Source organism: Pimephales promelas, chromosome 3, assembly GCF_988280905.1.
Source record: "Pimephales promelas chromosome 3, fPimPro1.hap1.1, whole genome shotgun sequence".
Classification (NCBI taxonomy): domain Eukaryota; kingdom Metazoa; phylum Chordata; class Actinopteri; order Cypriniformes; family Leuciscidae; genus Pimephales; species Pimephales promelas.
The window spans coordinates 10,648,131-10,665,131 of record NC_142771.1 but is presented as its reverse complement, the minus strand read 5'-3'; the positions used below and the strand labels follow the sequence as shown (position 1 = coordinate 10,665,131).

The 17,001-nt window shown below is 38.4% G+C and overlaps 1 protein-coding gene across 1 annotated transcript in view; it reads right to left on the bottom strand.

The window, feature by feature from the left end:
* The window catches only part of fam20ca (FAM20C golgi associated secretory pathway kinase a), a 142,973-nt gene that overhangs the window by 17,332 nt on the left and 108,640 nt on the right, over positions 1-17,001 (bottom strand). The window contains exon 5 of the mRNA XM_039685628.2: positions 4,526-4,618. Coding sequence (XP_039541562.2) covers positions 4,526-4,618 — 93 coding nt within the window. The remainder of the gene's footprint in view (positions 1-4,525; positions 4,619-17,001) is intronic.

Below are 17,001 nucleotides of genomic sequence, written 5' to 3'. Positions count from 1 at the left end.
TTAAATTGGATTTTAATTACAAACCTGCATCTTGTTTTGCTTTTTCCAACTAATTATAGATATTTCCCAAAATTAAGGTCAATAATGTAAAAACAACCCCTACCAAAAATACAAAAACACATTTTTTGCCATACAACGTCAAAAGTAAAATAAAAATATTAATGAAAGTTAACTTAATAAATATAAATATAAAGCATTTAACACCTCACCATGGTCAACAAACTAATATTAATTTAATGAACACACTAAATACAAATGTCTACAAGACGTTTGATTATTAATACAGTATTATATAATGTTTCTGGAAATATACTCCATATGTTGCGTGTATAACGATATGTTTAGAAGTAATTCAATAAAACATATTACTAATAACACAGAAGAGTTTCAGTTTAACTTTACTGTATTCAAACTCGAATCACATTATAAAGGTTATGGTGTTTGGTTTTTCCTGTTTGCCTGTCTGTGTTCCCTATTAGTTTCCATAGTTCCTAATTACACACCCGTTTCTGTTTAGTTCTTATGAGTCCTTAGTTTCCTCAGTTGTGTTCCGTGTCGTCTTAGTATTATGTTATTCAGTGAAGATTGTTATTAGAAAACTGCCTATTTTGTCTTAGTGTGCTCATTACAGCCACACAGTGTGACATACAGTTTAAATCTGCACCACGTTTGCATTTCGATTCAAATAGAGGTATTTTAGAGGAATTGTAATGTAAAAGTCTTTCAGAATTCAATTCTGACTGGTGCACAATCCAGGTGGAGGGTTCATTCAGTCTTTGTCTGTGTGTGCAGTGGGCCGTTTCGGAGAAATGCTCACATCGTGCTTTCAACATTCAACCTCCAACGACGCATACGCTCCCGGCCCCTGAGAGACAGAAACCCAAGCCTTTGAGATGAAACCACTCAGGGGTCGCAAGTTGCAAAAGCAACTCTGGACGCAGGCGACAAAGAGCCCAGTGTGGAAACGCTGCATTCTAGAAACACACATTTGTGGAAATAAGTTATAACAGCGAGGAACCGCCGTTGGAAGTGGTTTACGTACTGTAAACGTACTGCAGTAGCACGTTTCCAGTCAGATTCAATTATGCTCTCACGCTAATGGAATATCAATATAATAATTCACTGGCAAGCATCCTCTCAGCGTTATCACTCAGCTGACAATAAATTGGCATATCGTACTGCGCTTTTTAAATAAAATCAAAAACGCCTAAATAAAAACCATGGACATGACAGCAACAACGTTCTGGAGGAAATCAAGTGAGTCTCGCAAGCTCAATTAGCTCTGTGACTCCACAAAGCCTTCCTCTGTGGGGCTTCTTGTTAAAATCAGCAGGGAGTTTTCTTCTGACTTCTGCCTGCACTCGCATGCACCTTGTTACTCTCGGTGTAACCCGTAAGGTGTATCGACTCTGTAGCACTAAGTGCTTTTCAGGCCGTAGTCCAAAAGTCTTGAGTGACATGCGCAGAGTGGCGGGAATATAATAAGAGTTGGTTTGGCTTTCTGACATCACAACAGTGTGAGCGATCTTGTGCGTAAATGTGAGATGTTTGTGCGTGTGTGTGTGTGTGGTTTTGGTTTCTTTTCCCTCTGCTCACGTCCATTCCAGAGCAGTATCGGAGTCCTACAGGTGTTTTCGTTGAAATAAGTGGGTGAAAGCCAAACTGAAGGTCTATGTGAGGGAAATTTACTCTTGAAGGCTATTTGGGTGAATGGGGAACCGTCAAAATGAATTTACAACATAACATCAAAGTATTTCTTTCAAATAAGTAATGGTGTTTTCTTCTTAACATTTCTATTTATTTATTTACTAAAAAACACAGTGCTGCAGCGGAATTCAGATGTGCTCAGTATTTATATAAGAAAATAACATAATATTGGTGCTTCTTCTGGAATTTATCAGCATGTGTTGCTTTTGATGTTGGTTGTGCATGAGAATAATAATAATAAATATAGCTGCAGGCAGCAATTAAGGGGCCAAGCAAATACTGATAATATGATTTAACTATGTAACACTTTTGATCAATAGTTGGCGCTGTTACCAAATTGATGTTGGTTGATGTCAATGTACACTCTCAGAAAAAAGGTGCAAAAGCTGTCACTGGGGCTGTACCTTTTCAAAAGGTAAACTTTTGTCCATTTTAGGTGCTAATATTACATTTTAGGTGCTAATATTACATGTTAAGCGTTAATATGTACATTTTAGGTGCTAATAAGTACATTTTAGGTGCTAATATGTACATTTCATGAGCTAATATGTCAATTTTAGGTCCTAATATGTCCATTTTAGGTGTTAATATGTACATTTTAGGTGTTAATATGTAACTTTTAGGTGTTAATATGTACATTTTAGGTATTAATATGTACATTTAAGGTGCTAATATGTACATTTTAGGTGCTAATAAGTACATTTTAGGTGTTAATATGTATATTTTAGGCGCTAATATGTACATTTCATGAGCTAATATGTCCATTTTAGGTCCTAATATGTCCAATTTAGGTGATAATATGTACATTTTAGGTACTACTATGTACATTTTAGGTGCTAATATGTCCATTTTAGGTGTTAATATGTACATTTTAGGTACTAATATGTTCATTTTAGGTGTTAATATGTACATTTAGGTACTAATATGTACATTTAAGGTCCTAATATGTCCATTTTAGGTGTTAATATGTACATTTTAGGTACTAATTTGCCCATTTTAGATGCTAATATGTAAATTTTAGGTGCTAATATGTCAATTTTAGGTGTTAATATGTACATTTTAAGTACTAATATGTACATTTTAGGTGTTAATATGTACATTTTAGGTGCTAATATGTACCACTAAGGTACCGATATGCAGCCTTTGGGTACTAAAGTGTACCTTTTTTTTTTGAAAAGCTACAGCCCCAGTGACAGCTTTTGTACCTTTTTTCTGAGAGTGTAAGGTGACAATGACACGTACAAAGCTTCGAGTCAATTTGCCAGAGCGATGCAATTACAGCTTGGCATCACGTCAACATTCAAGAAGGGAAGGGTTTGGTCAATCAAAAAGCTTTTAATAAATGTTTCGCAGGCATGCTCTCACATGGTCTTTGGTGAAAATTGGACAAATGGAGATAAAATAAATAGATGTGCATTCAGATGTGCTCAGTATTTATATAAGAAAATAACATAATATTGGTGCTTCTTCTGGAATTCATCAGCATGTGTTGCTTTTGATGTTGGTTGTGCATGAGAATAATAATAATAAATATAGCTGCAAGCAGCAATTGAGGGGCCAAGCAAATACTAATAATATGATTTAACTATGTAACACTTTTGATCAATAGTTGGCGCTGTTACCAAATTGATGTTGGTTGATGTCAATGTACACTCTCAGAAAAAAGGTACAAAAGCTGTCACTGGGGCTGTACTGTACTGCTGACATGTACCAAGACTCTTCTCAAAATACGAAAGCTTTGGGGAAATATAGCTTTGCATCCATTTTTACGTGCTCTTCGTTGAATTCGTTTGCGCTGTTATTCAAAAACTTTTATCAAAAAGCTTTTACTAACTTTTCGCAAACAAAATGGCAGAAAAAAAAATCACACCATGGGGTGAAATCCAATTGTAAGCCAAGGAATCAGAGGATTTTTTTTTAGCATTACCACATGTTATTAGCATAACCACTGGATACAGTACTTGGCCCCTAATAATTAAAACTATTGACACAATTTTATGTTATAATGTAACATTCAGGAGCAAGAGACATTATTGATTGCTGTGTAGATACCATTAAGCCACATTAAAAACCAGGAAAAAGTTGTCTACATCAAGTCAATCCTGATGACATTGTCAAATTCACTGGCAATCTGATCTTGTCTCTTCCAACCTTATCATTAATGTCATACACCTTAAAACAAAATCACAAACCCATCGTCTCTAAACGCCTCCAAACATTTCTGTCAGACGAAGATAAAGCAGAGTAAACACAAAGTAAACACAGTGGGAAGCTAAGCATAAATTCTTGGCAATGCTTAAGGTCACATGATCTCATTGTTATTCAGATTGTTTGTCTCTGAAACAGTCAAATATACAAGAAAATAAGGAATATTGGAGCAGCTTAAACATTAACAATTAATCATTTGAATGAATGGAGATATTAATAGCACTTTCATATGTAATACTTTACACCCTGAGATCTCTCCTCCTTATGTGGACCCGCTTTATATCTTTAACTACTATGTCTAACATGAACAATGAATAATTTGATACATTGTGTACATACATGTTGTACATTTAATGCATTTCATTTCATTGCAAAACTCTTGTGCTATTGAGGATACAGGTATAAGGTTATAGTATAGGTAGGTTTAAGGTGTAAGCGATCAATTTTAGATGTAATTGCATGCAGATACTGTATAACAACTTATAATATCAATAATAACTTGTCTTGAAATGAGGCAGCTATCAAATAAAACAACTTAACTACAAATGCGTAAACACCTCGTCCCAATCTCTCCCACTGCAATTAACACCTTCACGTGTTTCAGTCTTACCTGTCCAGATGAAATGCAGCGATCTCTGCGTTGTGTCGCTCAAAGTCAGAGAAGTAGAAGAAGTCTGGGGGTGTTTCCTGGACTCTGGTTTGTCTAGAGGAAAAGAGTAGAAACAACATACAAGGTTGATGTTAGTGCTTGTCTGGCAACGAGCTTCTGGCAGAATCAGAGCGGTTTGCCCTTGTACTAAAGCAGAAATATTTGTTTAACAACTAAGAAATTTTGCATCTGAAATACATTTTTGGTTAAAACTGTTCCAACTTTTAAACTGTTCCAACTTTTGGTATGAAAACATGTACAGAAAGTGATGTCCAGAGGGGGTCAGATGGACATGTTTCCCTTACGAAAAAGAAGTTTATTCAAGTGTGCCATTAGTATACTTCTTTTAAACTAAAAATAAGAAAGTATACTTTCAGTTTATTTTTCCTGTGCTTTTCAGAAGTATACTATATGTACTTCTCAGAAATATACTTCAAATTACACTTAAGTGTACTTGACTTATACTGAGAGAAAAACAAAGTACATTTGTCCTGTTCTTGTACTCAATCTTTTGATCCAAAAATACTTAAAAGTATAATTAAGTATACTTGTATAAGTATTACAGTAAAAAGTAAACTACTAGTATACCCATAAATTCACTTGCAGTACACATGAGATACATAATTATGAACTAGTTGTGCACTTACTGTTACACATATTGTACACTTAAACATATACTTTTATGTACTAAACGTGGGCCAATTTAGTCCCAAGCGGTATTAAAATAGTACACTTACAAGTTTACTACTAGTACATAGTGACATCCCAGATAGCAAACTGACATTGAATCAACGTGGAAATATGACATCGAAACAACGTTGATCTGACATTGTTTTGCGTCAGACGCGTCATTCTTTCAAAACTAACGGAAAATCAACTTGAAATCAATGCGTTGTTTCAACGTTATGAAAGCAAACCAATTTTCGATTTCATTTAGCTTTGAAGAATGCCGCGTCTGACGTTGGTTCAACGTTAATTCGATGAGCAAAATCAACGTTGTTTCAATGTAATGAGAGACGTCGTTTCCACATTGATTCAATGTCAGTTTGCTGTCTGGGATTAGTATACTTACTACATAATGTATACTTAAAAATATACTTGAACATTACTTAAGTATACTACATAAAATGAACTTGAAATATACTTCTTTTTCGTAAGAGTATGATTTCGTAATGTATGTAAAGTTAATACATTATATATGAATATTTCCACGCCTCTCTTTTGTTTTTGGCAGCCTGGCCAAAAATTATATCCGCAATATATTTAAATATAGGGTGAAGATGTCAACATCTGTTTTGGCCACCAATGTAAGTCCCATGTTGAAACCCGTATTAAATCATAGCAGACTATGCTACCGCATGTCATTAACCACATATATTGCTAATTGGCTATACTTAGGACAACATACTACCATACTTTGCTTATTATTTCTGCATTATGCAGTAGGCTATATATAGTGGTATATTCTGTATTCATAACACAGCTGGATGTGCAGCACAATATTTCCCTCAGTGCAGTTTTTTCTTGACTAAATAATTGGTCAGAACAAGTTAAACATTTAAAACAGGATTAAATTTGAGTTGTTATTGTATAAATGTCTCATCTTTTCATTTTAATCATTATTATACTGTATTTTATAAATGTAAATGCAATTATTTGTCTTGTTAATAAAGAGTGCCTTTCCTGCAAGAAAAGGAAAGGTCTGTTTTTTTCAGGTAGCGCTATGCTAGCTTCAGTTAGCTGAGCCGAACAGACAACATGGACGTCTGCCGAGTGGCCGGCATGGCTGGATCAGCAACTAAAGAGATGTGAGTGTGTGTGTGTGTGTGTGTGTGTGTGTGTGTGTGTGTGTGTGTGTGTGTGTGTATGTGCGCAGAACAGATTTTTGGCAAAAAACAAACTGCAGGTGCAGGATCTCTCCACGTACCTATGCCTTCAGACAGACAGATTACAAGACTCACGCAGACAGGCGTAGGAAAACAGGCATGTACTAATCCACAGATCTTAACTGTTAATCACATACAATGGTATCGTTCTCAACAGCTCAAGGCGTCTCCTTCCCTGAAACAACTGTAAGATCTTTCCAGGAAGTAGCAGAGTGATCACAAACCAGAGCTAGCTATGCTAAGCTAATGTTAGCCCACTTAGCACACTTCAGTTTTTAGTGGACGAACAAACACAGAGGGAAAACTGCATTGCCTAAAGGTTGCCCATAACTGAATAGAGTTTAATTTAAGCATCATCTTTGTCTCAGTCAACACTGTTGTTTCTGAGTGAAATTAAAATTAATTGATAATGGTATGAAATGAACGTGGATATCATTATCGGATCAGAAGTTCATTAGAAATGTCAATAATAAAATTGTGTTTAAAATGTGAACTTTGGTTTCTTGGCAAGTCAAAGCAGAGTTTGAGTCATCATTGAGAATAATGTGAGATTACTTGGGACTTTTACTCGGGATATTAAAGGATTAGTTCACTTTAGAAAAAACTTTTGCTGATAATTTACTCACCCCCATGTCATCCAAGATGTCCATGTCATTATTTCTTCAGTCGAAAAGAAATGAAGGTTTTTGATGAAAACATTCCAGTATTTTTCTCCATATAATGGACTTCATTGGGAACCAAACGGTTCAAGGTCCAAATGAGAGTTTCAGTGCAGCTACAAAGGGCTTTAAATGACACCAGACAATGAATAAGGGTCTTATCAAGCGAAACGATCGCTCATTTTTAAAAAAAAAACAACAGTTTTTATAAGCACAAATGCTCGCCTTGCTCTGTTCTGTGATGCACATTTGTGACTCTCCCGTTCGAACTCGTTCATCAAAATGAACGAATCTTTTTCCGAGCCAATTCGTATATTTTGTTCGTTATATGAACCAAATGACTTGAAAAAAGATTCTTTAATTTTGATTTTTGATAAGAGCCTTATTCATCGTCTGGTGTCGTTTAAAGCCCTTTGAAGCTGCACTGAAACTCTCATTTGGACCTTGAACCGTTTGGTTCCCAATGAAGTCCATTATATGGAGAAAAATGCTGGAATATTTTCATCAAAAAATTTCTTTTCGACTGAAGAAAGAATGACATGGGGGTGAGTAAATTATCACCAAACGTTTTTTTTTTAAAAGTGAACTACTCCTTTAATCCATCTTCTTATAATCCCATAAACTTAAAAAGAGATCTAGTTCATGATTTTTCTTTCCTGCTCTAACAAAAAATCCAGCCATCGGACCTTAATATCCTAAGTTATTATATCAACTTTTTAGTCCCCAAATTCCCATTTTCATCTAGCCATGAACTCTAAGTGCTGCTTATATCTTTTTCCCTCACCACTGTCAAAACACTAATGGAAAAGACTTTCTGTGACTTCATATATTTTCAATTGGAGGACAAAGCAAGCTTTTCGCTCAGAAAACCTCCTCCACCATTATGATCCACTCAATTTCTTGGATCAAAAGGGAACTAATGGATTTTTATTTGCCAGATGAGTCCTAAGCCGTACTGCTGATTCAAGCCAACTCTCCGGAGAGGGAATGGGGGGCAAAGCTTGAGTCAAGTGAGTCACACAGGAAGTGACTGAAGTGTCACATGCCACACCCCGAACGAAGCCAGTGGGAGTCCGTAAGCGTTGTCGACTACTTAAAATATGACGATTCTTTTGAAAAAGTGTACGATATCTCCTGATCAAAACACAGCCGAAAAAGAAGCAGAAATGAGCGATGGCATTTGTAAGCAGATGCATAGGTAAAATAACACAATCACCAACATTAAACAGCATATAAATCAGAACTACCTAACGTTACTGACTAAAATGTCGACCCAGGACGAGTTACAGGACTGTGAAGCTTAAAGCCTAGTTCCCACTACACGATTCTCAAACGTCGGGCTGAACTGTGCGGGTTCACACTACATCACTTGCTCTCTGTGAAATCAGGAGTGTTCAAGTTTGTCTATACGACACAACGTGATTGATCCGCAACAGTAGGGAACGCACTACATGAGTTGAGAACACCCAACGATTTTATCTCATCTACAAACCACGTTTTGTCCCGAAAAATCACGCGACAAAACGAATCGGAAATGACGCGAAACATCACGTGCGCCAATACCCAGCGAACAACACACGAATATCACTAGAAGTGCCAGAATTCCAAAACTTCTAGAACGGCCACAAACGGTCATTTTGACCGTTAGATTCAAAACAGTGTTGATGAATAATTTTCGTAATTATTTTTGTCAACCACATTTTTTCAAAGACGAAAACGAGACGATAACTAAATAAAAACTAGGTTTGAATGACAAAAACTATGACGAAAATGTTAGATAGTGACGATTTGCGACGCGGTCAAGGCTATAATAATAGGACTCGCAGAACTAGTGAACAGCCCATGCAGCAAAACAAACAGCGCAGGACAGGGCAGCAGAGCTCACCACGATCATCCGACATGAATGGAACATCTGGATCCGCCGTGTCTGATGATAGCAGCCGTCTCTTTTTGCTTGATGTGGACTCTGACTCTGAATCAGTCTCTGATGAGGAGGAAATGTTAACTTGCACCCAGGAAACGTCGCTGTCACTTTCCACCTCCGATTGTTCCCCTGCATCCGAATTATAGATAACTGTAGTCCGGTTTTATTTGCTTATTTCTGATCAACAACTAATGTAGAAATTATTATATAGCAAACACCGCTACAGAGGTGACCGGACGGACCATTCTGTTGACAGTTGAGAGAGAACACGATCAACCGCGGGATATTTAACAAAAAAAATACCGCAAAATTCAGTGCGGTCAATATGACCGTCTATGGCCGAAATAGGTAAATATGTTCATTTTTTTTTTGTTTTGCCTTACGTTTACGTAACTTAATTTATATGAAAAGCATTTTAAATGAAAATACAGACAATTTTAGGAAAAGTCAGGTACCAGCAGGATTTTATTATTTTTTTCAACAAAGTTATTATAGATCTAAAATTCAAAACGGTCAAAATGACCGTTGTGGCCGTTCTAGTGATATGGACGTCAGACAGAAACTAGTGCTGCAAACTTTTTGATTTACTCAGTGACCTCAACCCATGCCTTGCTCTGATTGGCTGTAGCTCATGACATCACTGAAGTTGAGTCATGTGACAGCACTGGATATCTAGTATCTGGGCTCGGTGACGCGTTTGTGAGCGTCTTTGATGCGTTGTTGGCTCTTTCATACTAACAGATTGGCAAGCGTTCATCGCCCGCTAATCCCCCGCGGTTTGCACGCGATAACCTGTCGGCGGGCTCAACGATTTGCAAATCGGGCTTAAAATCCTGTAGTGTGAACTAGGCATTACACCGTGTCCTAACTACACGCGACGCGACACGCGATAAAAGGTATCTTTACCATGTTAATCAGAGTTTTTGTCCTAACCAGACGCGACGGCGACACGCGAAGTTTCTAATTTAGAAAAGGTTCCTATTTCTGCGACGTCGCGGCTGACAGAATGAAGAAATTACACTGGTTATGAGTACACATTACTTATTTTTAGTTAAAAATAGGTCACCGTGCCTCAAGATAACAGATAATTTACCTCAGAATTTGAAATCATATAATATAGCGTTCAAAATGAATTCTATGCAAACATACAACTGTAATTCATAACAAAATTAGTCAATGAGTATGTTTTGTTAATGTTTAGATTTTTAATAATGTTATTTCTTGATTTGATTATGTCCTTACCCATTTCCAATGCGAGTGCGGGCCAGCAGTGCGCTTTCACGCAGTTCTGAATGGTTCACAGTCGCGTCGCGTCTAGTGTGGACAGACACACTTTTATCGCGTCGCATGTAGTTAGGACACGGTGTCAGGGGTGCTGATAGACTCCATTTATACTCCATCTATGATTGGCGATGATCATCGTTTTGAATCCCATCTGGATCTTTGACAAAAACATGATTTTCTCAGCCTTTTGCTCAAAATGTTGCTGTCTTATGAAACTTACCCACATTCATGTGTTGATAAAGAATGCATGAAGCTAGAATATTTTTTGTTATTATTCTGTTTGTTTGGGGGGTTTTAAAGCAGAGGCTCTGTTCTTTCTTTTGACACATTGCATGTTCAGATCACAAAAAAAGTATTCTGGGGCCATGACACTTTTGTGAAAATGATCAAATATGCTATAACACTGGATGGAAAAGGGTTATATACGCTAAAGTGTACAGTCCTTTTTATCAAGGGTCAGTGGAGTCCAATGTTGTTTCAGTTGAAACTGTATCTTGTTTTGTATTCCACGGAAGTGATGTTTTTATTATCCTATTCTTTTATTGTTTTAACCATTTTTATTAGCAACACAGTCAAGAGAAGACTGGAAATAATTGGAAGAAAAGGCCAGATCTGCAAAACCACAGCACGCATCAGAACAAGTGCATTAGGCACGACTCTGAAACATGAATAGAAATGACTTTGAGATGTATATTAATGCATATCTATATATTTATGAGTATAGTGCAAATGCGGCAGAGGGGAACATAATGGAAAGTGACTCAATCGCATACCTAACATGCAAATAGCTGTAAAGAGTAGCTTTTTGTTTCTCATTATGTCTTAACATCCCCCATAACAAAACACGAATGACGTTTTTTTCGAATGCTCTTGACATGCTATGTCTCCGGCACCTTGTGCCGAGGCTAAAAAGCGCTCAGAGCACTTTTCTGGATGCGCTGTTGTCTCTTCCTGGGCTGTGATTGACAGGAGGGTTGCCACGGTCACCCTGACCCTGCGTGCAGCCTCCAATTTGGGAAGAAGTCCTGGCAGCTTGACGTGTGACAGCTCATGGCTCTAGGGGCTGGTGGGTGTATCGCTCGGCGGTCGAGCCATATTAATGTGCTTTTTTTCTGCCGGAGAACGGGCAGATCAATTATGTTTATTTAAATCTCGTTGCCAATAAAAGCAGGAGACACAGCATGCGTATTTGCTGTTCGCCAAGCGGCAGCAATATGTGTGTCACTCAAGACGGATAGACGAGTCCCCGTCCGCACAGGTAAACAAAGCCGGGTCACCTCGCAGTTAAACGGCAGCACGCTGAGGACTCTCAAGGACAATCTGTGACAACCTTGACATAAAACATCACCACAGCAAAGCAGCCTTGATATTGCCGCAAAGTAATTTTGCTTTAAAGGGTTAGTTCACCCAAAAATGAAAATTAAGTCATTAATTACTCACCCCCATGCTGTACCAACCCCGTAAGACCTTCGTTCGTCTTCGGAACACAAATGAAGATATTTTTGATTAAATTTGAGAGCTGTATAACTACCACATTGGCTGCCTAAGGGACTGGCTCTTGACGGCCCAGAAAGTCAATGAAGAAAATGTTTAAATATTCCATGTGACTACAGTGGCTCAACTATACGTTTATCAAGCGACGAGAATACTTTTTGTGCGAAAAAACAAACAAAAATAACGACTTTATTCGACTATTCCTTTTCTTCCTTGTAGGCCTGAAACGAGACTTCCATACGATTTCCACGACGCATGCGCGAGAACTGAACTGAAGTAGTTAAAGGAGATCGCAATTCTCGCGCATGCGTCGTGGAAATCGTATTGAAGTCTCGTTTCAGGCCAACAAGGAATAGTCGAATAAAGTCGTTATTTTTGTTTGTTTTTTTCGCATAAAAAAGTATTCTCGTCGCTTGATAAACTTATAGTTGAGCCACTGTAGTCACATGGAATATTTAAACATTTTCTTCATTGACTTTCAGAGCCGTCAAGAGGCAGTCCCTTAGGAGCCTATGTGGTAGTTATACAGCTTTGAAATTTAATCAAAAATGTCTTCATTTGTGTTCCGAAGACGAACGAAGGTCTTACGGGGTTGGTACAGCATGGGGGTGAGTAATTAATGACTTAATTTTCATTTTTGGGTGAACTAACCCTTTAACCCTGTCACTTAAATGTGCAGATAAAAAACGATGTTACATACTTACAATGCTTAATAATGGCAAATGAATGCTTTATTTTCTAGCTTTGACGAACAGTCAACACACCATAGCGGAGATGACAAATCATCACGGCAGCCACCTGAAAACATGACGCATACATCATCTGGACAGCAATCACGTTAAGAGCTGTCTGAGTCCGAGCCAGCAAACACAAACATGTTCCACTGTATACAGATGAGCCAAAACATGATGACCATCTGTCTAGCATGCTGTTGGTCCTCTGCGTGAAGCCAAAACAGTGCCGACCTGTCAACTGTGCAAGATCCCTGAAGATGTCCTGTGGTCTCTGGCATCAAGCAGAGCTTTCATTAGGTGGAACCGCCGTGGATCTAACTTCTGTGTCCAGCACATCCCACGGTGCATGTTTGGATTGCAGACTGATCTCATGAAGTAGCCAATTCGTATTTCCATTTTTGGCGTGCTATCAAGACGCATAATCGCCTTTCAGCGTGTTTATGAACGCCGTTGACTTAACGTTATATAAATATATGACTTACCTCAACCCCGTCCCTAAACCTAACCGTCACTGAGGTTAATGGAATTTATGACTGTTCCCTTACCATTCTAGGTAAAAAAAAGATATGACTTACCTCAACCCCATCCCTAAACTTAACCGTCACTGAGGTTAATGGCATTTATGACTGGAGATTTGACTGCGTGTACAGACACGCGGAATGACGCGGACATTAATGGCGTAGACCAGTGATGCGCGGGTTGATCCGAAATGAGCGGGTGCCTGCGGTCACCCGCGGTTACCCGCAGTTACGGGTCATCCAAAAATGTTTTTAATGATATTCGGGTGGCGGTCGGTCAGGTCGTTTGAAAAAGATGCCAATTAAACATTTGTATTAATATAGTACTAGACACAATTTTTGATGAAATATACAGCCCTACACATTATTGGCTGAATAACTGGCACGAAGATAACACACAAGCTCAGTCTAAACAGTTCTCGGTTCTATACTAGTGATTCGAGAACCGCTGTCCCTGTGCGTTCGGTAGTACGCAGTATCTATGCGCAGTATCAGCTGCTCGTGCTCATCACTTCTCTCAACAGTGGCACCAACATGTCTGGGTTCAGTGAACTGTTGGAGTTACTGGAGTAAAATAGAATTCAGGATATTGATTTAGTTCGATTCGGAGGCGACTGTCAGGCATGTCTAAAAGTAAGTAACTAACTTGTGGAGCAGCACTGACGCAAGACGCGAACTGTTTTGAACGATTCAGTTCGATTTAGTGTAGGTTCGACCGGTTCACTAAAAAGAACCGGTTCAAAAGAACGATTCGTTCACGAACCAGCCATGATCACTACAGTCTGCAGAGATGGAGGCGGCAAGAGAAAAGGTGAAGACTGGGGAGTGGAAGCTCCGCAAATACACAAATAGAAAGAGTAAAAGTGTGGGAGACATTTGCTGAAAAATGAAAGATGATGAACAAAGTGCTGGCTTTGCCTTAATTGTTATGTGTAGGCCTGCGTCTTCTTACGATGCTGTGTTGTTACACGTCTATGGCCCAATAACGCTCCGATGAGCATTTACTACTTTTAAAAAATGCGGTCAGGAAGCGGGTCGGGTACAATATTTTTTTTTACTTTTTTTTGCGGTCCGAGTTGCAGGCGGGTAGTTGAAAACGTCGATCGGTTGCGGTTTGTTTATACATTGACCCGCGCATCACTGGCGTAGACATATACGCATACACGCGGATACACGTGGATAGCTCAAAATGCGTAGAGATAACACACCACCTGACTCGAAAGTGGCGTATATGTTTACGCAAAAGTCATGATGTCATGTTGTGGATTGAGATCTGGAGAATTTGGAAACCAGGACAGCACCTTGAACTCCTCATCGTGTTCCTCAAACCTCTCCTGAACAATGTGTGAAGTGTGACAGGACACATTATCCCCCTGAAAGAGGCTACTTCCATTAGGAAGTGCTTAGGTAGGTGGCATGTGTCAAATTTACATCCACAAGACTGGCTGGACCCAAGGGTTTGGTGTGTCACACTTCCTCCACCTGCTTGTCATCGTCCCACAGTGCATCCTGATGCCATCATTTCCCCAGGTTAACACACACACACACACACACGGCTATCCACGTGATTTAAAAGAAAACAGGAGTCATTGGACTAGGCGACCTTCTTGACCCCTCCAAGGTCCAGTACCGACGCTCGCATGCCATTTTAAGGCACTTTTGAGTCAGATCACTGACCCTCCTCAGATCACTGTTGGTGAACACAACATCTTGTTCATATTATTGTTCTTTTGATTATTATAATTATTATTGCCCACATTCAAGTGTTGCTAAAAATGAACAAATTAAGCTACATTAAAATACATAATTTAAAGCAGAGGTTCAGTTCTTTCTTTTGATCTTGAATGTTTACACATATTCACACAACAAAATACTCTGGGGGCCATAAATGTTTTGTGAATATTATTAAAAAAATGCTGGTATTGGCTGGAAACTTTTTCAGAAAAGGCTGGTGGGGAAAGAGTTAAAGGCACAGTGAAAATTACTTAAGGTGAGGTCACATTTACAGTTGTTCTGCAAATTTTAATTTTAATAGCAATCCATGTGACTGTGGATTTTGTGTAAAGGTGAAAGATTTACCCATGAACGTGTTCAAGTTGACCAACAGAAAGCTGCTTGGTTTAAAAGTGTGAGCTGAGCGTCATGTCTCATTTTTGGTCACTGTGTTGTGTGGGGAAGAGCAGACTGAGCATTCTTCAAAATGTCTTATTTTGTATTCCACAGAAAGAGAGTCATGCAGGTTTGCAACAATATGAGGGGTGAGTGACTTATGGCAGACTTTTCATTTTTGGGTGAACTATCCCTTTAAGAGAGAAAAAACGCATACAGCAATTAATCCTCTTTTGAAGTCCTTTTAGTTTTGATGGGGAAATCTCTTGATGCGGGGTCAGGAGGCCAGGTCAATCAGACAAACAAAAAAACATGTGAATAGAATATGCTGAACTGGCTGTAAACTAAAATATTAATAACATCTCTGGTCTGGAAGCAAAAGTAAAATGGAATGAATGTCATAAATGATTTTGACTTTTAACTGAATTAGATATTTTTGCAGCGTCACTAAGGTGACTGAAGACAGCCAAAATGTAATTTAGGAAAATAAATGTATGAATCATTGTTTTTGCAACTGAGTTTTGGACAGTAATGCAAGCGAGATCTGAAAATGACAACATCAGCAAACAGAGATGCTTTTAACTTATTCAACATTCAGTGTGAAATTTCCTCTATTCTCCTACTCCTCAAAATATTTTTTTAAAGCAAAACCAAATTTTTTTTTTTAAATGGGTTTTTACCACTTTTTTAGGAAAAATATTTGGGAAAAGAGTGTATGCAATTTATTTATTTACTTAACACTAATACTAACTAATTCTAAATAATACGCAATGGTCTGCACTCAAAAAACAACTTTTTTTTAAATCTCATGTCATGAATTTAATCCCTTAATAATATATGCGAAAAGACCACCGTTTATGAAATGTCTCTAGTTTAGCTTATTTTAGTGTCTGGTCATTTTTTGCCTTTAGATATCCTGTCATAATAAAAAAGAACAGAGTGTATGCAAGTACTTTGTTTGGATTATGATTGTTGACACGTTTGGTGGAATTACTGAATAAAACTGCCCGTTTAAAGTGACCCTATTAGGCTTTTTTGCATATTACCTTTCATGAGGTGGGCAGGTCTGCAAAATCTCAGAGAACACAGTGCAGATAAATTGTCTCCCAAAAGAAAGAAGCGATTTCGACTGATCTGAAATGAGTCATCATAATTCAGTCTTACTTACTGCATAAACCTGGTTTGTAAAACATTTCAATAAGGCCAGCCTATGGTCTTCATTGGCTGCTCTAGAACAACGTCTACTTTGACCCTCAAACACTGTAGTTGTTGCTGAGGGCTGGAAGAGTTGGGTTTGTGTTGTTGACATGTCGAGAAGACGCTGTTTTTGTGCTGCAAAAGCAAATCCACTCTGTCTGCACTTCCAAAGGACTCAGGCTCAAATTGATACAGTAAAACCGATAAAACCGTAGGCGATTTGTTTCTAACACTCACTGTAAGCGGTAAACCAATCACAAAAAACTGGGCCATCTAACCAACCAGAGCAAAGAAGACCAATCACAACAGACTGGGTCATCAGACCAATCAGAGCAGAGTAGACCAATCATGACAGACTAGGTCATCAGACCAATCAGAGCAGAAGAAAAAAAAAATCAGAGCAGAAGAAGACCAATCACAACAGACTAGGTCATCTGACCAATCAAAGCAGAGTACACCAATCACAGCAAACTGGGTCATCTGACCAATCAGAGCAGAGTAGACCAATCACAACAGACTAGGTCATCTGACCAATCAAAGCAGAGTACACCAATCACAGCAAACTGGGTCATCTGACCAATCAGAGCAGAGTAGACCAATCACAACAGACTAGGTCATCTGACCAATCAGAG